This window comes from Myiozetetes cayanensis, unplaced genomic scaffold (genome assembly GCF_022539395.1).
Source record: "Myiozetetes cayanensis isolate MyiCay16 unplaced genomic scaffold, myiCay2020 scf6-25, whole genome shotgun sequence".
Lineage (NCBI taxonomy): Eukaryota > Metazoa > Chordata > Aves > Passeriformes > Tyrannidae > Myiozetetes > Myiozetetes cayanensis.
In genome coordinates this window covers 21,788,375-21,814,020 of record NW_026087853.1, presented here as the reverse complement: position 1 = coordinate 21,814,020, position 25,646 = coordinate 21,788,375, and the positions used below count along the sequence as shown (strand labels likewise).

Sequence of the window (25,646 nt, the reverse complement as noted above, 5' to 3'; positions counted from 1 at the left end):
GACAGGGCCAGCAGGGGCCAACATGCCAAAGTATGCTTCCTGGCCAACATACAGGAGAGGACTGAAAATTTATATTCTTGGTAGAATTAAGAAAATTTCCAAACTTTATTAGAGCTTTTATCCTGTATTGCCTTACACTGGTTTGGCTGCAGAGGTGGCCAAGAAGGCCAACAGCATCCTTGCCTGTATCAGAAATAGTGTGGCCAGCAGGATTAGGGAAGAGATCCTGCCCCTGTAATTGGCACTGGCGAGGCTGCACCTTGAGTCCTGTGTTCAGTTTTAAGCCCCTCACTGCAAGAAAGACATTGAGGTGCTGGAGTGTGTCCAGAGAAGGGCAACAGAGTTGGTGAAGGGTCTGGAGCATGAGACTTATGAGGAGCAGCTGAGGGAACTGTGGTTGTTTAGTCTCAGAAAAAGGAGGCTCAGGGGAGATGTTATCACTCTCTATAACTACCTGAAAGGAGGTGGTATCCAGGTGGGGATCAGTCTCCTTTCCCAGGTAACATGTGACAGGATGAGAGGAAATGGCCTCAAGTTGTGCCAGGGGAGGTTTAGATTGGATATTTGGAAAAATTTCTTCACTGAAAGGGTGGTCCAGCATTGGAACACGCTGCCCAGGGAAGTGGTGGAATCAGTGTCCCTGGAAGTGTCAAAAAAAAAAATGTGTAGATGTAGTACTTAGAAACATGGTTTAGTAATGGATTTGGCAGTGCTCAGTTAATGGTTGGATTAGATCTTAGAGGTCTTTTCCAATCTTAATGGTTGTATAATAGCTGAACTCAACTGTCTGTATGCTGGACATCATACAGTGAAGATAATTTTCTGTCCTTGGGAAATGCCCTGACATCCTAGTAACTTTCTTGCTAGCACCCTATCTCTACAGATACTGCAGAAGACTTTGGGAACACATCAGACCTACCTCTCCTGCTATATCTTTGCTTGCTGCAGGCTCACCTACTAAACACCCCTGAAATAACTGATGCTTTCAAAACTTAGACCCTTCCAGGCTATCACAGCTGAAGTTGATTTTCTCAGCCTCCACCCAGGTAGAGAGTAGCCAACAACCCTGAAATTTCATGCTCGGTGTATAATATGTGCATTTCAAAAATAATATCGTTAGTTTTCTTCTCTCAGTCCAAGTTACATTTCTTTAAGATAATGATCAAGTATTGTCATGAACACTTGAAGCTCATGTTAAGTCAGATGAGGACTGAGAAATAGTTGTAGGATTAGATCTCTGTTACTTGGTTTTCAGAATAATTCTAGTTTTGAAAGAATTCTTCAAGTAAAGAGTTAACTAAAATTGTTCCAGTGCAAATAACTTTGCTTGGATTAACCTAAATGGAAGGAGACTGGAGAAGAAAGAAAGGAACATATATGGTAATATTTGATAAAAATCTTTCTGGCACCAGATAAGAGGTCAAAAGTACAGCATTTGGGGAATGATGAATTTGGGGAACATGTACCTGCCCGCATAATGCCTATTGGAGGGATTTCATGAAAATACATGTATGTAGCTGTGGGTAGGAATCAAAACAAATGTGTCCATTTACTGAAGTCCTTTAATCCTTCTACTCTGTCTTTTGGTAAAAGGAGGAGGAACCTGGAATACACATAAGGCAATTGCTAAAGATGCGTTAAAAGGTTTGGAGGCTGAGCAGCAAGGAGAAAGTATTGGCAGTGAATAAACCCATCAGGAAATTTTTTTTAACTGAGTATAATTGGCAAGATGAAAAACTTAAATATTAGCTCAAAGAACCTTGTCAGAAGAAAAATAGGATAGGAAAGGATCACATGAATGATCAACTGCTTCTCCTGCAGTGCCAGGGAACCTGTGTACCAAACACTTGCTTCAGAGGAAAATATTTATTCAATGCACGTAATGGCATCCCAACCTTAGATCCAAGTTACAGCATATCAAAGGAGGAAAGATCCTTGTCACAGGAAATTGAGTTTGATAAGCTAGAATACTTTGATATTCCCACAAATGCAGAACTCTGACAGTCCAAACCAGAGGAGAAATTCCTTCCTGACCCAACTATGGTAGTTGGTTTAAACCTGCTCAGGAGTTAAATATCAAACAGATGCTTGCAGTGTCTCTCAGTAATTAGAGAATCCAGCCTCCCCACTAACATCCTGTCTCTTGTTGTAACCAGTTCCCACAGCTTCAGACGATAGAGAACAACCAGGGCAGCCATGTAAAGAAAGTTTGAATTTATACAGAGAATGGGAGAAAATAATTTCTACTCCTTTCTGGAGCTACCAGAAGGCCTAAGATTACTGCAGCCTTACCACCAGAGGAAGTGAAATTTAAGCTGTTAATCCAAGATGTGACACAGGTTGATTAGGGATAACTGAGAGGCGGCATAGTAGCATTAGAAGCAGAAAGAACATGAGCTTAAAAAAAAGAACTAAAACAAACATGATGACAGCCACTAATGTTACCGACTGAATAGAATAAAAGAATAAAAATAAAATATTCTGAATAAAAGAATAAGAGGGCATAATGTGAACTTAGCAGGGTTGCTTTAGGGCAAGGTAACACTGGGTAAAGCCAATGTGTCTTGTTTGGTGGAAGTCAACTCTACTGCTGTCCAAACCAGAAGTGAGTACTGAAAAAGCATCTGTCAAGTTATTTGAAAGTTACAGTTTGGCCTCCTCAATGTAGGCTGGAAAACAGTTCTCCCTGAAAGTGGTTAAGTACATGTATTCATAAGAGAAGCAACAAGTCTCTTGACAATATTGAGTAACCACAACAAAGAGCAAGAATACTGGGAGAGACCTGCCTGCAGGAAATAACTGTGAGTAAACTGATCACAAGAGAATTCACTTCAAGTGAATAGATCAGGAGGCTAAATTACAGGATGTTTGCAATAGGAATTCCCTATCTGGGGAAGAATTCCCTATTTTGAAGAAGACTTTCAAAACCTTCATGAGTAAACTGGCCCATAGAGCTCAGGGATATAAATGCTAAGTACCTGTAGGGTGAAGAGGAAATAGGAGCTAAAAGTACAAATGCTGTCTGGAAGTCATATTCACTGCAGGAGGAATCTAGATCATCCTAAATGTAAAAGGATCAATAATCGCCTCTAGATGAAAAGAAGGATACTAAAAAATAGAAAAGACAGCTCTATGTGTATTAAAATAGTTCTCTTAAAGATTTGCATCTCCATAGCTTGAGTTCACAGTCAAAGCTTTTCTTGTAGATTAATGGTATTAATGTATCACATCTATGGATTCCCTGAAATTTAACAACAAATGAACACAAAGTCCAGCTTTTCTACCAGAGAGGACAAAGCTTTTCCTCTACCTAACAATCTGGTTTTCCTGATTTTTCTCTTGACTGAAAAGTCTTAGGACTTTTCCTCCAACACGTGCCTTTTTGCACTGGCCAGGGATCCTTGATTTGCCAGTCATGAACTAGAGACTGAACATGACAAAAATTGCTTATGTTTTCTGTGCTTGGGAAGGAGAGCAAGGAGTGACACACACAGTGCTGGTGCCCTGCTGACCCATAGCCACGAGGCTGCGCTGCCCAGCTACTAGAATTCAGACACACAAGCCCTCATGTCTTTACAATGCAGTTCAGCACTTGGCATAAATCATTACTAACGGGATACAGAGGATATTTGAATGTTTAACTCATACTTCAGTATGGGAAGAGAGAAACAAACAAAAAATTCTTTCCTGCATCTCAGTGCAGTCGTTTCTGCAATGGATGAGGCACTTTCACACATCCACTGCTCCATTCTCGTCTCCATGTTTGTATATCAGGTTTATCGCCAGCATATTCGCTGGAAACAGGATCGTTCATGGCATTCTGGGGATGGATCATCGGGCCTGGATCACCTCGCAGATCCCCCGTCCGCTCGGAGGGGCTCCGCGCTGCCCTTCCCGAGGCTGCAGGACCTCTTTCCCTTCGTGCGCCGTTCCCGGGGCCCGGCCTGGGGGGACGTGTGGCCGCGCTCGTGCCACCCTTCAGTCGCTACAATTCACCAGCTCCGCCACGGAGCCCCGGTCACCGGACCCGGCTGTGCCGGGATCGGCCGTGGGACAGCGGGCAGGGAACACGGCCGCCCCAGGGAACCGAGGGCACTGGTGCCCAGGGATATCAGGGCCCGCGGAGGTGCCGGGACAGCCATCCACAGCCTTGCCTGCGCGGCACCTGCCGGCAACCCTACCCAAAACGGAGCCCCAGCGGCTCCCCCGCGCTGTCCCCACCCCGTCCCTGGGTCGGCGGCCGTGCCCGCGAGGGGGCGCTGTGCCGGCACCGCCCCCCACCCAGGGGCGCCTCTGGGCGCTCTGGCCCCGCGTTCGCGCTCGACTGCTCGGCGGGGCGGGGCCTTTCCGCGCAGGCGCCGTGCGCCGCCCGCCGCCGCCGCCGGGGCCTGTGCCCGCTGCGCGCTCCGCCATGTACCCGGCCTGGGGCTTGTACGGGGCGGCCGGGCACTACCCGCCGCCCCCCACCTCCATCCCGCCCCGCCGCTGCCCATCCCGCCCCCAGCGTGCCGCCTCCCGCCGTGCCGCCGATGCCGCTGCCCAGCTATCCGCCGCCGGGCCCTGCGCCCCCCGCCGCCGCGCCGCCGCCCGCCGGTTCCTCGGGGTTTCTGAGCCTGCAGGAGCAGCACCTGGCCCAGCTGCAGCAGCTCCAGCAGATGCACCAGAAGCAGCTGCAGTCCGTGCTGCTGGGCCCGCCGCCGCCGCCGGGACCGCCCCCGCCGGGGCTGCCGCCGCCGCCGCTGCCCGGCTCCTTCACCGACTGGCAGCAGCAGCCGCCGGTGCCGCCGGGGCCGCCGCCCGTCCGCAGCTACCAGAAGCAGTTCGCCCACCGCGAGCCGCCGCCCCGCAAGCCGCCCGCCGCCGCCCGGGACCGCGACGGGCAGGAGCCGCCGGGCGGGCACGGCGACTGGGGCGAGCCGGTGCCCGCCGAGCCGGTGCCCATGGACATGGAGCTGTCTTCGCCGCCGCAGTCCCCGCAGCCCGCCGCTCAGCCCTACCTGCCCCCCGCCCAGCCCTACCTGCCGCCCCCCAGGGCGAGCCCTACCTACCCCCGCCCAGCCGCCCCCGGCCCAGTCCCCGCCGCTCCAGCCCTACCTGCCACGGGCGCAGCCCTGCCAGCCGCCCCCCTCCTTCTCCGAGCCGCCGCCCTCCTACCTGGAGCCCCCGCCGGCCACCGCCTCACAGCCCTACCTGCCGCCTCCCGCCCAGGGATACATGGCACATCCCCAGCCCTACCTGCTCTCCTCCCAGGCCTCTCCTTCCCAACCCGCGCAGCCCGCCCTGGCCCCCTCCATCCCTCCCCCGGCCAAGCCCTCGCAGGCGCATTTCCCACCGCCTCAGCCGTCCTTGCCCCCTCCCGCCGCTGCCCAGCCGGAGGCCGCGCAGGGTGCCGCCAAGGAAGGCGGTGGCACGGAGCAGCCGGACCCCTCCACCATGACCCCCCAGGTAAGGCGGCCCCGGTGGCGGCGACGGCGATGAACGGGTACGGGGCGTTGCAAAGGTCTCCGAGTAAGGGTGATTAATAAACACACTGTATTTGCATAACACTTAAGAGGGTATGGACGCAACCCGTGGGAGTCTGGGAACGGCACGGCTCAGGGGAAGCTCCATAAGTGCTTCTTTATCCAGGGATGGTGGCTGGGATGTAACAAATTGTCATTTTTCAAGAGCAGTTGAGTTGTTTCAGCGAAAGTGTAAATCCTGGCTGAATTTAGGGGGGTGTGTTCGTCTTGGAGAATTGTATTCCAGAGTATAGCATGTGAGCGACCTCCAGGTAACCCCTGTTGACTTCGTCTGGTCTGTTGTGAGAACAGCAGTCTGTTTGCTTGTTGCACGTTGCAGGATGAGTGTCACTTGTCTTCAGTGATTTCTTCATGTAGTTTTCTTAAGGTATAGTGTTTCAGTTGTTTGCCTGATCAGTGTAGAATTGTGACTATATTAATCGTACCACACATAGTTGAAGTTGCAAAAGTGTCTCTGTTGCAGTACACAGTAGATTCACGTTTTCTGATACTTTATCTTCTAGTATGAAATTGTATAGGGCATTGGAGGGGAATGTTTGAAATGCTTTTGGGGTGCAAAATATTAATGCTGTGTGCTTTTTTGCCTACATTAGGGCCAACATGCCTGCAAATGTTTGCATGCTTCACTTCCTAAATGAGAATAGTTCCAGCGAGCTTGATGAGACTGTTCATCTGCATTGTCAGGGACAATCCAGTGGCTTAAGATTGAGCATGCACAAGGAGACACTCATGTTGAGTCCCTCAGCTATGTACATGGGTCAGGTTGATCACCGAGGCTTTTGCGTGGTTTTAGAGTTGTCTTGCAGAGATCCAGCTGCAAGAACAAAGCTGAAGTGCATACTTTACAATTACTTTATTTAAGTTTAAAAGACATCTAATTTGGGGAAATTGATCTTAGGATTCTGGTTTGAAGCTTAGTTTGCAAAAATCGTATCATATCAAATTGAAGTCACTGAAACTTTTTGTTAGTTACTGGGATACCTTTGTAATTGTATTTTTACATTAGCGTCATATAGCTAATTACTGCCTGGCAACGTGGTACTTTGAGTTCATTTCACTTAATTTTACAAAGGTTCTGGACAGTACTAGTTAATCTTTTACAGTGATAACAATGAGACTTACTAAATTTTTTAATGACAAAACCAGAACCTTGAAAAATCAGGTGTAGGAAGTGGTGTTAATTTGGTGTTGAGGCAGCTTGCTGACTTCTTACATTATGGAGCTCAGTGATAGAACAGTAAACACTCTCCAGAAGAATTGCAAGTAATGCATTATTGTGATGCACACAGAAGCAGCAGAACACTCCTGAAGTTTACATTGTCTGGTATATGAGTGTACAAACAGCTTCTATCTTGAGTAGTTTGTTTGCTCTCACGCACAATTCAGTTCATTCAAAAGGAATATGGTACTTTTCTGGTCACAAATTTATTGTAACAGATAAATAGGATTTTTGGCTATCATCTCAATGATAAAATGAGTAACAAGTCCTTACACAACAGGAATAGGAAAAAGTAAAGCACAGTGATGCTTTCTTGTTGATGACCTTAAAAGCCAAGTAGAGAAATAGTGTAATTTGTCATTTATAATATCCTATTAGGCCTTTGTTTAAACTGGCAATTAAAAACAGTTCTTTCTCTTCTCATCCCACAATAACAGTGGCTGCAGACAAATAGATCAGTGTTTTTCTCTTAACTGAGAAAATGTTATGCAATTTACCATGAGGTAGTGTTTTATTATTTCCCTCCCCTGTCTAAGATACTGCTCTTTTCCTCGACAATATTGTGAGTTCAGCGTAGTTTTTTGCATGGTTGTGTAGTTGGATTGAATGGCTGGATTCTTGTGTTTCTCTACGATCAGATGCATCTTTTGTCAAGTCCAGTTAAAGTACCTGTGATATTTCATTAATGCCCCATTTGATAATTGGGTACTGTATTCTGCTGTTTATTTACAGTATCATAGACTGGATAAGGAAGGCGACCACAATGGGTCATCTGGTCCAACCTCCCAGCTCAAGCAGGGTCATCCTAGAGCACATGGCACACGATTGTGTCCAGATGGTTCTTGAATATCTCCAGTGAGAGAGACTCCACAACCTCTCTGGCCAATCTGTTCCAGTGCATGGTCACCCTCAAAGTAAAAGAAGTTCTTGTTCATGCTCAGGTGAAACTTCTGTATGTCGGTTTTTGCCCATTGCCTCTTGTTCTGTTGCTTGGCACCACCGAGAAGAGCCTGGATCCTTCCTCTTGACACCCTCCCTTCAGATACTTGTAGAAATGGGTGAGGTCCCCTCTCAGTTGTCTCTTCTCAAGGCTGAACAGGCCCAGCTCCCTCAGCCTTTCCTTGTAAGAGAGATGCTCCGGTCCCTTAATCATCTTCGTTGCCCTCTGCTGGGCCCACTCCAGGAGCTCCATGGCTCTCCTGTACTAGGAGCCTAGACACAGCAAATCCAGATGTGGCCTCACCAGTGCTGAGTAGAGGGGCTGGATCACCTCCCTCAGTCTGCTGGCAGTGCTCTTCCTAGTGCACCCCAGTAGTACACCAGAAATGTGTGGGTGCATCTGTACCCATAAATATGCATTTCTCTACATCTGTTAAAGCTACCTTAGCTTTACCAGATCAGCATTCAGCAGACTGCTGCACTCTTTAAACAGCCCCTTTAGTTTTATAAAAGGCACTAAACCATTATTTTGCTATCTATAACAGAAAAGGACAAAGTGTTCCCCAAAATAGGTGTTATGTTGTGGCCTAGGGTCAGCTAAGTTAATTTTGGAGTAGTCTTTTGGTGTGGGCTTTGCACTGATATTTCTGGTGGTATGTCCTGTGGTCATGAGCTGATAGTGCTGGTTTCAGTGTTCCTGTAAAATGCAACAGACCTAGTCTCTTGGTCAGCCAATGATGGAAAAAGGTGTATGTTGATGCTGATGTTTTCCATGGGCTTAAGGATTGTAACTGGACTTGAAGAATGGCAATCATTGTGAGGAGGTAAGCACTCAAATAACTAAACTCTTCATAATCAAAATTTCCTACATCAGCACTTTTGTTTTGCTCAGACTAAGCTTTAAGAATCTTTCTTTTCACTTTCCTTGTGCTTTTCAGGTAGAATCTGTAATACGTGTGTCACTGACATCATCTACTGCAAAAAATAGCTAATAATATTGTCATAGCTCTTTGTGGGAACACCTGGTCATATTAGGAGTTCTAGCTTTTTGTTGAGTTGGTAGAATGAAAAGGAAACAAAATGGATCTGTGGAGACAATTTTGCGGCAGTAGGACGTGCTCACCACATATAACATTTATCACCATGATGGAAAAATCATTTTATACTTTTTGATGCCCTTTGAGATGGCTAATTGAATCAGCTTTTATATAGCTGGGAAAGTATACTCCTTCCTCGTGTTGTAAGTTGCACTTATTTCAGCATGTTTTTGAAGGTTTCTGAGAGAGTCCATATTGGAGTGTGAATGCACATCTTCCACCCAAAGTCATGACAGCTTTCCTGAGTCATATTCTTGTTGAAAAGATTCTTGGCAGGAGTAATTTCAAGATCAACTTAAAGTCTGTGGAGCATAGACTTTCCTTTCATTGACCTCATTTCCAAGTTACAGTTTTACAGAAGTAATTTTTTAAAAAAAAAAAACAGCTTCATATTTGTGTTTGCTACCAATAGAGAACATCATACCTGATCTGAGCTTGAGTTAGGATTTTAGAGAAAGGTTGCACTTCTTTTAAACTTGTTATAAGATGGGCAGAATGTTTCAGTTTTGAGAAATCTCATCAGACAACCGCTACCACTTTGTTGTCACACATTTTAAAATACCTGCATCTTTTGGATTCTTTTTTATTTATGACTAACCTTTATATAGGTGTATTTTCTTAACTGTGCATGTTTGGCTAGAAGGGAATAACGGAAGGTATAAAAGATATAGAGCAGTCACAGATTCTCAGAGGTGGTAGAGTTGAGATGAGAGCTCAAGAATGCTTGCCCTGGGTCAGACCAAAAAGTACAGTATTTTATCATTCTGTCTTTGACAGTGACTAAAAGCAGAGGCTAAGAGAACAACTTAAAAATCAAGTGTATAGCAATACTTGTCTAAAATGCAGGAGCTGCTTTATCTGCAAATGGTGTTTTTATTTTTAAAGTATGTAGATTTTTCTTCTATGAGCTTATGGAACTATGAATCCACAAAATTTTAGCCCTTGCAGTTGTCTTTGGCAGGGACTTTGGTAGCAGGTAAAGTGCTGCCTACTACGTGTGTCCTGCTAGTCATTGGATGCCTGATATTTCTCATTGGAAGAGATACAGGACTGTTCCTACTCTGATCTCTTTAAGATGCACCACTACTTAAGTGCTGAGATACTTATCTTTAGTCTTTTTTTCTTTGTGTTGGTGGCAGCTTACTTTCCTTTGAAACTACTGTCATCTGTGCCGAGTACTCTAATTCTACCCTGAAATATTTGAATCTGAAAGCTTAATTATTTCTTAAATGGATAATTTTTGGGTGCAACTGTATCTATTTATCTCTTAGCTTTGAATGAATTAGGATTAATGCGAATTCAGATGATACACAAACCTCACTATATACTGGTTCTGATTGTACTTCTTCCTTTCCATAACCTTTATTCAGATATCTCCACTGCAATTTCTCAGCTGTCATTTTCAGTCTACTTGATGTCTGTGTTCTCTGTTCATTCTTCTCTGCATTTCTTCCTTTTTCCCTTTACTGGTGGCTTACTCATTCTTGTTCTCCCTTTCTCCTTCATTTTATCTAAGTTAAGCTCATAATAAATACCATGGATTTAAAAAGCACTAAAAGTAATAAATATGGTATTTATAACATGTCTGTAGTAATTTCATTTATTATTGCCTATCTTCCAGCTTTTTGCTATTATTATTTGCTGTAGTTATAGAACAGTAAGCTTGTTGAGGTAAGAAGTAAATTCTGCTGTGGGTTCTATGTCATACATAGTGGTATCTGAATTTTGGTTTGATCTTCTGACATCCGTTGCAATAATGTTGCTGAAGAAGTGAGTTTTTCCTCAAAACAATTTTAAAAGCTTTTCTACAGTATGATTCTACTGACTATCATGAATTATTTTCCTTTGTTTTTCTTGTGAAAACTGTCTTAGAAATTTTACATCTGTTGTAGGAACAGCAGCAATACTGGTACCAGCAGCACCTGCTCAGCCTGCAGCAAAGGGCAAAAGCCCATGCTCAGGGACAGCAGCAGATGAAAAGTCCGGTATTGAAGGATGCATCTGAGCAGAGAGCAAAGTCTGAAGAAGGGAAAATGGGTGCTTCAAATCAGCAGTCTGAACCTCCTCCACTTAATGATTCCCTGCCTCCAGCTTCCAAAGAAGATGAGTCTTCTCTTACATCCACTGAAACTCAGGTAGACTTTGTAAAGTGATGCCACTCCATTTGTTAACACAGATGGGTCAAAAACCCAGTAAAATAATGCCATCAAATTCTCATGTACACTTTGTAACAGTAAGTAAATATGGTAAAGCAATCTTAAAAAAAAATGGTAAAACTCTACCAATTAAAAAATAAAAATATAGACTTATATAGTCACCCACACATGCATAAAGCAAGTCTGAGCTTGAGTCCCTCAAACCTTCCCCAGCATTGTCATCTTTGTCTATGAGAGACACTTTGTGATACCTAAGTGCAAAATCAAGTACTCCGTAGATGAGGAATGCTATGTTTAAGACACTATTTCTTAATTCTTCTCTAGTAGTTTGTGTGTTCTGACTCCCCTTCTTTCTGTGTGTTAATAATTTGTCTGAAAGCCAAAAATTTTGCACAGAGTATTTTTGTCAGCATGCTTAATAAAAGTTACTGTATAATGGGTGAAGGTCATGATTGATATTTGAACCAATTACTGTAGGCTAGTAAATTACCCTGCAGTATGTGCTCCACTTTAACTTACAGTGTGTGGGTTCCTACAAAGTGGAAAAAATAATGCATGTGGAGTTACTTTACCTCATCATGAAAAACCACTGCTTTCTCATTACCTTTACTGTGAGCAACAGATTTTCATTAATCTCTTTCCTTTAGGTAGTTTCTCTATGTATGAATAACTTAGTTGTCGTCAGCCTAACCTTTAGATTAGACTGTTCACCTTAGAAAAAGATGAAATAAAAATCAGCCTTCCAGAAGCTGAAAAATTATCAGCTGTTGTGGATGGCCAGAACACTGAAATACACTAAGTGATAAAATAAGGAACAGTGGTAAAGTTCCTGTAAGCTATGTAGTGACCAAGTGTGTTTTTCTTCTGACAGAAGCAACTTCCTCTTATTTATAGTATTTGCCTTTTTCTCTAGCTCAATATTGAACCTCCTGATGACCCTGAGGAAGATTTGAGATTGCAGCAATTGCAAGTGGCAGCAGCTCAGTGGCAACAGCACCCCCATCACCGGGTTGGATTTCAGTATCAGAGAATAATGCAGAAGCATGCTCAGCTGCAGCAGATAGTACAGCAGTATCAACAGATCATGCAACAGCCTCCACACTTAGAGGTGAGACACTAAGGACATATCAACTGGGATATACTACCTGCGTGACCTAGCACTCATGGTCTGCTGAAAAATAAATAGTTGAATAATTTGTGATGCTTGACTCATTTGTCTAGCTACTTTTTCTGCTTGGGTAGTTGTTTATATCCCCTTTTCCTGATGTCACTCAACTTCAAAAGGAAAAAAGAATTGATGAATGGTGAGGAAGCTTCAGTAGGATGAGAAGTACAATACTTTACACTTGTCATAAGATTTTTCAGACATACCTGGATGATAAAGGAGGAAAGATGAACACAATATTGAATTTACTTAGCTTTGAACATTTTACTGCTGGAGAAACAATTCAGAAAGGTCAGGTAAACAGATGATTGCAAGAGTAGTTTGGTAGCTGCTCTTTTTTACAACATTGAGTAGTACAAAAATAAATATGTGCAATCATAAATATAGATGCTAAAAATATGCAGTAAAATAATTAAGAAAATCACTATCTCACATATATTTTTTACTCAAATAATCAGTGAAATAAAATGTCTTAACAAATTTGGATAATTATACCAATGTTTCAACCTTTAAGCTTCTAAGTATAAGTTGATTACTGTATTAGAGAGTTGAGTCAGCTCAACTCAGTCAGGTGGAGTTTGTACATTAAGTATTTATTTGTAGTTTGGGCTGTCTACTTTAAAAAAAAAATCTCTTTGGGTAAACTTTAAAAATCTCAGGCAAGATCAAGCCATGAATATTAGGTTATGTACACATAATGAAAGACAGATCTCTTTGAAAGAAGCTTCGTTGTGCAAATAAGAAGATGTGACAAAGGCTTAGAGAAAACTGATTGCTGACAGCTGAGGCAACTCTAAGCATGTTAATAGCCAAAGCTGAAACCTTGAGAAATAGCCACATACCATGTCTACATATGAAGATTAATTTGGACTTTAGCCATTGTTAGAATTCAATAATAATGCAGCTTATTGCTTTTTTCAGCTGTCCTGGTAAATTCTCTTATACATGGATGTCCTCTAGTCATAAAATGTATAAATTGTCACAATGACTTTAGGCATCACGGTTGGTGTTTGCTTTTGTTTGAGTGTAGTTCTTCCTCAAGCTTCTGCCCAAGTCTGAAATTGTGATATTACAAGTGATACTGAAATATGTGGCTCTGAAAGTAACTAAGATGGTATTATGAAGCTATTCTCGTGTTCTCATTGCAGACAATGTCAGTGGACATGCAGCTGCGGCATTATGAGGCACAGCAAAAACAATTCCAGCAGCTTCATAAAGATTGGGAACGATCAATGAACCAACAGTGGCAGCATCAGCTTCAAACCTACCCTCACAAAGATCAGCTTCAAGAGTATGAGAAACAGTGGAAAGCATGGGATGAACAGATGAAGGTCACTCAGTCCCACCTGCAGGAGAAAGTGACCTCACTCCAAAATCTGAAGAATCAGTATCCTGCAAATGTTTCCCTGCCACCTCCATTTATTCCATATTCTCAAACTGGTCAAGGTGGCATTCCTATTATGCCTCCAACTTTACCTTCAACTACACCTCCACTGGTACCCCCACCTCTCTCTTCTGTTTCTCAGTTGTCCAGTTCCTCTGTCCCTTCAGGATCAAGTTCTCAAAGCAGTCAATCTACTGAGACACCAAGGCCAGCTCTGCTTCCCACCCCTGGTACCTATGCATCAAAAATAGCTAGTTCAACTGTCTACTCACCTTATCATTCTCAAGCAAGTTCATCCTTTGGCTCATCAGACCATGGGAAGTCTCAAGTTCATCTTAGTAAACAAACTGGATCTGTTTCATCTGAGCAAGGATGTGGGGAACTGAAAGGCACTTCTGCAGTGTCTTCAACACACACATCTATTGTGCAGGATAAACCAGTGAGGTCAGGTGGATTGCTTCCAGATCCTCCTAGATCAGCGCGTTTTGAAGGCCCCAGAGGCCCTAGGTAAGGATGTTTTTGTTCCATGCTACAAGACTTTCAGTGATGTATTAAGAAATGAAACATATATCTTATTCTCAAATTTCCTGAGGTTGTGTGAAATGTGTGTGTATTTATCTGGTGGAGGTTTTGTTTTTAATATATGTACACCATGTTCTCTGTATTTATCTTTTTAAAGCAGGGATATATAGATGTCTTTCACCTGAGCATTATCTGGAGTAGTTTGCACTTTTTTTCTAGTAAAGTGCTTGGGGATGCTGCACCCTTTTCATTCCCAGAAACTCAATACTCCTTTTTTGAAAATAGGAAAGCTGTTTTAAATATTTCATATGTCTGCTGTCCTTAGTTTGAAGATGATAACTCTCACTTGAAAGAGTGATCCTACATGAAAAGTGATCTATATTCCCATCATTTTATCTGTGGTACTTGGAACACAGTTTAGGAAAATCTGAAGCACAAAACATCAAAAGATTGTTTTTAAGGTGCTACTATGTACAGTAGCACTTTAATGTCGGTGTTGCGAAAGGGATTCAGTTATATGTTCAGTTGAATATACAAACACAGCTAATTACCGATAATTTAGATGCTACTTATTTTTAGAAATGATAAAAAGTATTCTTTATTTGTAATCCAACACTTATTGCAGAAAGAAATGATAATTCAAAGCTGTTCACCAGTACTTGAACTTCTAGTGTGTTTTGCAGTTATGTTAGTGTCCTATTTGGTGCACTCTTCAAAATGGCTGTTTGGTAGGGAGGCAGTGCTTGTCTTAAGTACAGATCAGTTGTTTTCTACATATGTAGCATTACTTAGCCTTCAGACAATTATAAGCAAGAGAGAGAAGGAAAGAAAAGAAGATTTGAGCCTTAGGATCCTAGCATCAGGATTCTTTGCGACTTTTTCTTTTGCATTATATTGTTATGGTCTTGGTTTTAGAGATGCTGTCTTTATCTTTTGGTAAGATACAGTTTTGTTAAAACGTAAATCTTCATTTTGTCAGGTGGATGGCCTAAGGCTTTAATGTAAAGCTATTCTAAAATACAGTGTTCCATGTCTTTTATGTGACTTTGTACCTGCTATATGATTTAATCCAAGATCTTGGTTTTGGAATGTTTTTCTTTAATACTTTACATGATATCAGATTGCAAAAGCAACATCTCTTCTACCTGATCATTAGTTCAAGATGGGTTGATGGGATGCCACCTGAATCAGAGAACAGTGGTGTTCTGTTCAATCATTTCTATCCTTGCATACTCTGCTAGACTTTACAATAGTATCTTCATAGTTATTTCCCTTCTCCTTGCTTCCAAAGTGATAATTTGTGAATTGCTAGCAGTGTAAAATAATTTTTTATAAATGAATAATTTTCTACCTCCTGAGGGTTTTTAAAAAGTGTTGTTTCTGGTCATGGGGATTTCTTGAATGTACAGTTCTGAACAGACTGTTTTCATTACTTGCTAGTGCATGTCTTATATGAGCATTGGTTTAGAGCTCAGTGATGTGCAGTAATAGGCACAGGATACAATTAGCTTTCTGGACTGCGAGCACATATTTTCTGTTCAAGTCAAACTTTTCATCCACCGGCACTCTCAAGTCCTTTTCAGCAGGGCTATTCTCAATCCCTTCAGCACCCATCAACCACTGAACAGTCCCACCCATCAAATCCATCTCTCCAGTTTAGACAGAAGAGTATCGTGGGGGGTCCATGTCAAAGGCATTAAAGAAGTCCAGACAGATGACATCCACAGCTCTTCCTTTTTCCCGTAGTCATTATAGAAGGCCACTGGGTTGGTCAGGCAGGACTTGCCCTTGGTGAAGCTGACTGTCTCCAGTGATCCTCCTGTCCTCCATGTGCTTCAGCATAGCTTCTAGGAGGGTCTTCCCAGGCACGGAGGTGAGACTGACAGGTCGGTAGGTCTCAGGGTCTTCTTTCTACCCTTTCTAAAAATGGGTGCAATGTTTTCCTTTTCCCAGTCACCAGGGACTTTACCTGACTGCTACAATTTTCCAAATATCATGGAGAGTGACTTGGCAACTACAGTAGTCAATTGCATCTGGCTTCTAGGATGTATCTCATCAGGTCCCATAGATTTTTATGTATTCAGGTTCCTCAGGTCATCATGAACCTGATCTTCTCTTATAATGGGAGTGACTTTGCTCCCCTAGTCTGTCTTGTAGTCCATCCACTCAAGAGGTATAGGGTTGCCAGTGAAATCTGAGGCAAAAAAAGTTGTGGAGTACTTCAGCTTTCTCCTCATCCATTGTTACTAGTTTGCCAGTTGTGTTTGTCCAAGGGGTACGCTTTCTTTGATCTTTCTTTTCTGACTCACATAACTATAGAAGCCCTTCTTATAACTCTTTGCATCCTGTGCAGTGTTCAGCTCCAGCCATGCTTTGAACTTCCTAACCCATCCAGTGATGTACGACTGTGAATCCCAAACATCCAAACAACTAGACTTGGCACATGAGTTGTCTATTTTGTATAAAATTAATCAATAAGATTTTGATATGACATGTTCATTTGAATAAAATTGCTGTTGTGTCATCTATAGGTTTGATGGATGTCGAGGAAGAGGATATGACAAGTTTGAAGGCTCAAGACAGAGAGGACCTCGTTTTGACTCTCAGCGCTCAGAAGGATACAGGTCACGTTTTGACAGACAGAATACAGATGGACAGTCTTCAAGTAGATGGGGGTCTATCCCACGAGGACCAGCAGGACAGTTTTATACTTCGACAAATGCATCACATGGACATGGTTCCCGACCTAGTGGCCCACGGTGGATGGGGCCCAGGCCTCACTTGGGACAGCAGAAGCAGCAAGCACAGACAGAATCGGAGTCAGAAAACAAAGAACCTTTTACAGACACAGCTAGTGATCAGCAGACTGTAAGCAGAACACAGTCTACTCCCGATGCACAGAGTGCAGGTCCCATTGAACCAAATGAGGACCTGACAGACACTCAACAGGAACCATCCAAACCTGAAGTCAAAGAAACTATTTCAGACACTCCTAAAAAGTGGACATGGAGTTCACATGATCCTAACCAGCAAGTAGAAGAGTCGAAGGCACCTACTTCACCTGCTCAGAACCAGAATACTGTAACACCTGTAACAGGAAATGAGGATTTGGATTCACCAGATGGCCAGTTGACTGCTTCAGATAGCACCCAGGGCTTACCTGAACCAGAAAGCAGAGGGAAAGGGCCATTTATGCATGAAGATAGAGGCAAGGGACCAGTAAGCAGAGGAAGGGGCCGTGGCAGAGGGCAGGGGGATGGCCGTGGCTGGGGAATGGGCCGTGGCAGGGGCATGGGAAGGATGGATGGTGGCCGGGGAATGGGAAGGATGGACAGTGGTTGGGGAATGGGCAGGATGGACGATGGTTGTGGCAGAGGATATGTATACAGAGGCAGAGGGCAGGCTAGGCAGGCATCCATCCGTGGCAGGGGAATGTTCAGGAGAGCAGGCAGCAGGGAGAGGATGCCAGATGGACGGTCAGGCAGCCGAGAGAGGATGCCAGATGGACGGTCAGGCAGCCGAGAGAGGGGCCTGGGTGGGCGGTCAGATAGCCATGAGAGGGTATTCTCTAGCCGAGACAGAGAACTAGCTGGACGGACAGGCAGCTGGGACAGGGGACGGGCAGGAAGCCGGGAGAGAGGCCCAGTCAGGCGGGAGTGTAGCCGGGAAAGAGAACCTATGCGGGGGGCGGGTAGCCGGGAAAGGGTCCCTGTCAGGCGTGCAGGTAGCCGGGAGAGAGTCCCCATGAGGCGGGCAGGTAGTCGTGAGAGGGGCCTGGGCAGGCGGGCAGGTAGTCGTGAGAGGTGTCCTGTCAGGAGGGGAGGTAGCCATGAGAGGGAAACAGGAAGACCTGAAACAGGCAATATGGGAAAACCCATTCACCTAGGAGATGACCCTGATGAATTGCCTCCGTACCATCGAGATGAAACGTTCAGGGGTTCTTGGGGTCATGAAGACGATACAATGCAAGAAGAATTTCCTTTAGATAGTCAAGATGACCCTTCTTTGGAGCATGAGCAATTGGATGACTGGGAAAGAGAACAATACTGGAGAGATCACAACTCTGATTATCAGGATGATTCTGTAGATACATATGACAGAGATGACAGGTTGCAATCCCACCATTCACTGCCTCCATTGTCTCCTCTACCACCACTACCTCCTTTATCATCTGATCATGACAGACGAGATTCATGGTGGGATGACTGGAAAAGGCCAAGAGAAAGGGAACCAGAGAGAGATCTAGAGAGAAGTGGAAGATCCTCAGATATTTATCATCAAGATTTAGACAGAGAATGGGATAGAGACTGGGACATGAGAGCTATGGATGACAGAGAAATGGGGAATCGTGACCTGGATATCCCTCCACTACCACCATTACCACCTCTTCCGCCTCTGGACAGGTATCGTGAAGATAGGTGGAGGGAGGATAGGAACAGAGATCATTATGACAGAGATCTCCGAGACAGGGGGGAGCTTAGGATTCGAGAGTATCCAGAAAGATACGACACATGGCGGGAAAAGCAAGACTATCTTCCTGAAAGGACTGATTGGGAGAGGGAACGGTTGTCGGATAGGTGGTATCCAGATGATGGAGAGAGACTGCGATCTCTGGATGACCACTCAGATTCATCCCTTCCTCCACCTTCACATTCCTGTGATATGCTGGGAGCAGATTCAAACCTGGACTCTGACCAGTCCTTGGGAGGAGTGATGGTCCTTAGCCAAAGACAGCATGAGATAATTCTGAAGGCTGCCCAGGAGCTCAAAATGCTTCGGTGAGTTACCTGGTTCTGTGACTTTGAATGGGAATCCCCATTCAGTGGGATTCATTCAAATTGACACAGTAATGGCTTCAGTTCTTTCACTCACAGCATGATAGTAGGAGCTCATGTGTAACAAGTTATTTGGAGTACTGCCATCACAATTTTTGTAGACGGACTTTTTTTCTTAAATAGATGGTTGGCCCTTTCCCCATGAATGTGGCATTCCCTGTTTGTTACTTTCAAGGAGAAGATCTATCCCATCACCTGACCAATGTTTTTGTTATCCTCAGCTTACCTTGTTGATAATTTGTTTTCAGTCTTTTTGTTAGTGTCAGATGAGCTCAATGATAATTGCTTTTTAATACTTACCTGCCAAGACCTACATTAATATGGTTCCTAAGACCTATTTAATTTTTTGGATACTGCTTGCTTTTTAATTAAAGCATACATGTTTTTTTTTTTCTTTTTACAGTGCTCTCTCGTTTGAAATCCGATATTGTCAGTGAATAATTTTGTCAAGTTTGGTTGTTCTTAGTTCTGAGGATCAGCATAAAAACAGTAATAACTATTAGGAGGATATGAATGTGAGAGTTCATCAAGACCACATTTTTAGAAAGCAGTTACTAGACTCCCTAAGGCTTTAATTGATGTTTATTACAAAATCGGTAATAGAAGAAGCAAGGTTGGATGGGGCTTTGAGAAATCTGGTCTAGTGAAAGGTGTTTCTGCCCATGGCAGGGAACTTGGAACTAGGTCATCTTTAAGATCCCCTCCAACCCAAACCATGGTAGAGACGTTTTGCACTTTTCTTCAGGCTGTTTTGTTTTCAGACTTGTAAGATTGCTAAGCATCTGTCCCATACGGAAGGTCTTAGTTGCATGCCAAAATACAAGAAAAATTAGTCTTTAAGAGAGAGAACTTTTATTGTGAATAATTTAATCACTGCAATTAAATTAATTCAACAAGTGTTAGTAACTGTGAAATCTGTGTTATAAAGTAATATTTGCCAAAAGTTTGGAGTAACAGATTATTTTCAGCTTCCTAACTTTCCTATTGCTTCAGTTTCTGGGCACATGTTCTGTTGTTTAATGTGACTAGCTGCAAGCTAGTGGACTTAAACTAAGGACTGTAGTTTGGGAATCACTACCAGAGTGGATAGTTCATTAGAATTGTTTTAAACATAGGAACTAAAACTTGTTTTATGCAAGGAAGTTGTTACATACACATCTTTCTAAGCCAGTAAAAAGGGAGAACAGAAACATGATACTGATTTTCAGTTGAATATGAGGGTAATCTTAAAACTAGTTACAGTGGTACTTCTCATTAGGTTCTTATAGGCAGGTGACCCGAGTCTGAATAGTGGGAACAACTTTAAGGAGACTGCTTATTAATTACTTTTTTTTGAGCCAAGAGTTGTACCAGAGGTGTGGTGCATAATTGCCTTCATCTCCAAAAGTAAAGCCTTCATCTGGTTTTGCTTTTATTGTGTGTAAAACAGCATACTCTCAGCTGCACGCTGTTCTGTATAGTGATCTAGTGTAGTGCTTGGTTTACTTTTTGTACTAATACAGCACTGGGGATCCTTTTCTGTGAGCCAAGTTCCCCTTCTGCTGGACACTGAACAGATGCATTACTATTCTGGGTGGTCTCTGTTGTGCCTTCTACAGAGGGATCCCATTCTTAGTTTTTCTTTAGGAATTACTTCAATACACTGCATTATTAGCAATTAAAAAGCTTAGGTTAAAAATGCTAACATAAACTGAAAGGAAAGGAAATCATATTCAATAGAACTTTATAATCTAGTGGTTGTATTACTCATGGCTGGACTTATGTCTCTGCTCTGTAGATTATGTATTGTTGTATATTAAATAGCATTTTGATATATAAAACAAAGAAACAAAAGTTGGAACTACCGTTTGTTTTTTAAATACTGGAATCTCTTGTGCTTTGATGGTCTCAATCCTGTTAGCATGTGAACCAGAGCAAGTAAGTGAGAGCATTTATGCATACATTTCCAAGGGGTTTCTTGTTTCCAGAAGGTGTTGGCAGAAGCTAATAATCCAGCTTTACTCTTTACTGTCCAAGGGGAGTGGTTCTGGTCAAGCACAAAAGCAAAACTACGTGTCTCAGGAAACCTGTGATCAAAAAACATGCAGCTAATACACTAAATACCTCCATGGTTAGGTGGATGTGAAAAAGGGATTTCTGAATCACAGCACTGCCCATGTAAAGCCTACTGTGTCCTTTTCTTCTTTGGACTTGGCTCCTTATTCTAGCGTAATGTGTTTTCGCTGTTGAGCATTGATTTTGTATTTTTTATTTAACCTATAGACTGATAACATTTTCTTATGATGCATGTGCAGAGAGCAAAAAGAACAACTACAGAAGTTGAAGGAGTTTAAACCTGACATTTCCGCACAGGACCCTCCAAGATCACAGAACACAAGCACAAGGCCAGGTGCCTTTCAGGTATATTTGTCTTATGTTAATAACATGTTGGTAGTTATTATAATTAATGTGTATTTCCAACCAGTTCTATGCACTGATGGTTAAACTTCTCTGTGAAATGCCTCTCCAGCAATCCTTACAACCTCATCAGTCTTCTCTTGAGGCAAAGCAACTTCTTAGTTTCTTTAAATTTTCCAAAGCTTTTTCTACTCAGTCCACTATGTCTTCTGAGAATGACCTGTCAGGGACAGGAGCACGTGAGGTTCAACAGTCTAGATTCTGAGGAGTGATGTGCAAAAGGAGGTGAGCTCTTCCAAAACAGGGATATAAGACTCACAAGAAGACTCTGCTGTTCCCTTGCTTAAGTTCTGACAATTTATACGGCTTTTCATACTTCAAGCGCTCTCTCCTCTTTGAAGTTAGAGAATTTTGAGGATAAACTGAGATATTTCAATGTAGCATGGGCATTAGCATTCTATTTGCTGTCTTTATTGGGAACTCACCTTCTATAATACAAAGTGCATGGAAACTCACGTTTGTGTACCTACATGAATTCATCTCCTGTGGTGATGTAAGTTGCTTCTCTGCTCCCTCATCTCCTGTTTAATTCTGGGAACTCTTCTCAGATGCCTGGATTTTTGATAATTCGTGTCCAGTCAGAAATCGATGGAACTTTTTGCAGTCATGCTAACTGAGGTTTATAAATCACTCCTAGAACGAATAAACATTTTTGTTAAATGTATATTGGAGGAGTTGATGCAGAGTCTTTATTCTTCATCGCATCTTAATTCCAGAGTTACTGATACCAATAAATTTACCCATAATGTCTTCTGGGGCTGACATTTAGCCCGACCAAGCTTTGTTTGTCCCTCCCTCCAGAGAGGTGTTATGCAGTGAATGAAACACTGCAAGTTTTATTTTTGCCTAGGTGACCTCTTCCTTATTTGCAGTGTCTGTAAAGTAAAATAATGGAAGTGATTTGCTACCAAGAACTGCAGGTATGTTGATGCCTTTAGGAAGTTACAAAATATCAAAATTGAGCAGAAGTATCTCCCACTACTTCACTCATCTGTCTAGAGGTTTTCAAACAACTCTTGTCTTTCTAGGGGTTCCTGCCTTCGAATATTTCTGCTGTGAATTTTAACTGTTATTACAGAGTTCGACTTTGTATCTACAACCATTCTGCAATTTTTGCTGCATGTTGCTAATAAGGCTGGCTGCCTGTAACTTGGCATTTGCTATGATGCTGAAAAGTCTTGATACTGGGGTTCCATGGGGATGTTTGGTTCATGAAGGGTTTGGTTTTGTTTGGTTTGTTTTTCTACTGGGCAAGACCTTTCAATTTCTTATGTTCATCTATGTTGATTTCATTAAGGGTTTTCCAGGTATTTCTGCTCTCTGTGAATTTTTCTAGTGACTTCCACAAAGAAACTGGCCTTATCAATCCTATTACATCTCACCAAGCTGCCCTACTTTCAGACTTTTTCTGCCTTCTCACAGACAGCAGGAATCTTTGCAGACAGCAGGAGTCTTTGGGAATAAAACAGTAGACACTTTTGAACTGAGATAGGCCTACTGGAACTTAAATTGGTAAGGTTATTTTGAAGAAGAAAATAAGTAGTATTTAAACCTTCACATAGTGAACAAATGCCAAATTAAATCAGGCCACCAGTTTTTGGAAATAGTCCTCCTACCTGTAGCACCTTGATGGAGGTACTAGAAAATGCGTATGATTTGATTACTGATTGCCATTGCACTGACTTACAGAGGATGAGAGAAGGTTAGTTTTACAGAGCTACATTAAAAGTGCTTTCTGCATCTAGGTCTCTTCTCAGCTATCTTCAGAGGCATCAGTAGAAGCCCAGGCTATTAAACCTTCTCCTGCTGTTATTATAAAGCCTCCCGTGTTGTTCAGACAGCCCACCCCTGTGACAAGACCAAGTGCCCCACTGGCAAGGCCTACTACACCTATGACAAGGCCACATGCTCCAGTTTCTGCTCCAACTACAACCCCAAGTCATGGTCAGTCTTTAAAACCATCACCTTCTGCTGTGGAACAGGAACGCTGGGATGAGGATTCTTTCCACGGACTGTGGGACACAAATGAGGATAAAGGTGCAAATATGGAGTACGAGTTACGCAAACAGGAGTCAATGATGCCTCCACCTGTTTCCTCGCCTGTGAAAATACCTTCTGTCCACACCTCTGTTCCATCATCTGTACCAGTGTCCCTTTCTCCAGTTATTCCACCAGTTCCTAAAGCACCTGTCATTCAGCAAACTGTGGATTATGGCCATGGGCGAGGTGGGTATTACTGTGTGTTTGATCTGTAACAAAGAGCTAATCAGTCCTCCTAACTTCTTTTTAAAGGAATGTGCCATGCAAAGTGTGCTTGTTCTGCAGTTGCAGTGTAGACTGCGTCCATTGTGATGTGATGCTAAGCAGTGCAGTTTTAAGGAATCTGTAACCTCCAACCCTGAGCTTAATGCTTTTCTCAATCCTCCTAGGAAGAGCTGTTTTCATGTGAACTGAATGGTGTATAGCCATGGCTGCTTCTAATGAACAGCAACTGATGTGATCACATCAATATGTTATATTTAGATTGATATTGACACTTTCCCTTAACCCCTTTGTGGATGAGTATGGAAATAACTGTGCTAGAAGATACTTTGCATGGTTACAGTTCTTTGGTGTGACTTAGTAACTTAAAGCAGAATGTGACTGGTCTTTGCATTATTTATCTACTGGTTAATGGGTGTGAGGTACCCTCTGGACAGGGAGGGACACAAAGTCTCCTAAGAAGGCATTTAACACGTAAACAACGAAGGGCTCTGATTCTTAGTATTGAGCTTATCAAAACTAAAATTCAACACTAGTTTTTAAATAGAATTAATCTCCCTCATTGTAAGTTTTTAACAGCAATGAAATCATGTCACAAAGAAGTTCTTAAATTGTACATTGTCATTTAAAGTGTGTTTTTTCTCTCTCTGAGGTGCCATGGCATGAGTTGAAGCCCATCTCAGTTCCATTAAGTAGATGTTTTACTAAAGGCTATTAGAAAAATTGTTACCGATGTGAGACGTTAAGTTTCTATTCTTGATATTACAGTAGTTCTATGAGTTATTGAAACTCTCAGAGCATTTTAGTGTTCACAGTTTTCTGACACTGCATGCTACTTGAACACACCTTAAAAGGCAGAAGTCCCATTCTTAGAGATGAAATGGTTAACATACACACACAAACCCACTTCAGTCTTTCAAAGCCATGGTGTTGTTTATTTAGGTGTAGCTCTTCTTGCATTATCCATTAATAGAAATTTTTGTAAGTTGTTCCAGTCACTTTTAATGCCATTGATTGATTGCTTCTCATGACAGAGGAAAGGAAATGGAAGAGAGGTGTTTAATTATTTTATGATTATTTTCAACCAGATATAACTACCAGTAAAGTGGAACAGATTCCGTATGGGGAGAGGGTAACTCTTCGTCCAGAACCTCTACCGGAGAGGCAAACATTTCAAAAAGGTAGGGAGTGCTTGGCTAGCTCTCAGTTAGATAGCTCTTAAGAAAAACTGTAAGGCACTAAAGGCATATATTAAACTAAGTAACTCTTGTTTAAGCCAGAACCACATTATTTTCTTCAGAGACCCATAGGAATAACAGGTTATATTGTCAAGAGGAGTACTGCAGTCAACAACCTAGCCACTTTAAACATTCAGTTTTGTAGCTTTAAGTAGGATTGCATGTTATGGTTGTCTATTACAGTTTGGAAAAGAGATACAGTGTTTGATTATGTCCATCCTAGCCCACATATCATGTATTTCTGTATACTTTTCCTGCATTCTTGGTTGTTGCTTTAATTTTTTTTCAAAAATAGTAGTTTGGATTTCCATGGGTTTCTCTCTTCAGAGCATCCAGGTCGCTACAACAGAGAAAGAGATCGTGAGCCTTATTTTGAGCGTCAAGGTAATTCCAACACAGATCATCGGGATTTCAAGAGAGAGCGGGAATTTCACAGAGACCGTGGTTCTACGGACTATGAACGAGAGAGATTTGAAAAAGAGCGGCATCCCAGAGATGATAGGTATGTGATTTTGGAACACTATTGGAATCAATGCAGTTGAGGCTGTATTGTGTATCAGGCTGTCTGTTTTGCCTGGGAGGTGCATGTTCATTTCACTCTGGAATCCATAGTGGAAATTCTAGAAGTACACGAAATACTCTTTTGACAGGGTTCTTCCTACTACACCTACAAGAACTCAGTCTTACCGTGACAAGAAGGACCATCCGTCCTCCAGGCGAGGTGGTTTTGAAAGACCACCATATGAACGAAAGACAGATCGCCCAGCGTATGATCATGGGCCTTCCATGTTTGGAGGTACAGTTTCTCAATCTTGAAGTCATGCTAGGATATTATGAAAAATATGGATTT

General features: G+C 42.7%; 1 protein-coding gene across 1 annotated transcript in view; it reads left to right on the top strand.

Annotated features, from left to right (window-relative positions):
• The first annotated feature begins 4,411 nt into the window (after positions 1-4,411).
• Positions 4,412-25,646, top strand: part of YLPM1 (YLP motif containing 1) — a 35,654-nt gene continuing 14,419 nt past the window's right edge. Inside the window, 12 exon segments of the mRNA XM_050335078.1 lie at positions 4,412-4,491; positions 4,493-5,054; positions 5,056-5,445; positions 10,670-10,912; positions 11,847-12,041; positions 13,247-13,989; positions 16,536-18,782; positions 21,134-21,239; positions 23,279-23,522; positions 24,647-24,739; positions 25,124-25,298; positions 25,447-25,592. Of these exon segments, the coding sequence (XP_050191035.1) occupies positions 4,412-4,491; positions 4,493-5,054; positions 5,056-5,445; positions 10,670-10,912; positions 11,847-12,041; positions 13,247-13,989; positions 16,536-18,782; positions 21,134-21,239; positions 23,279-23,522; positions 24,647-24,739; positions 25,124-25,298; positions 25,447-25,592 (5,224 nt within the window).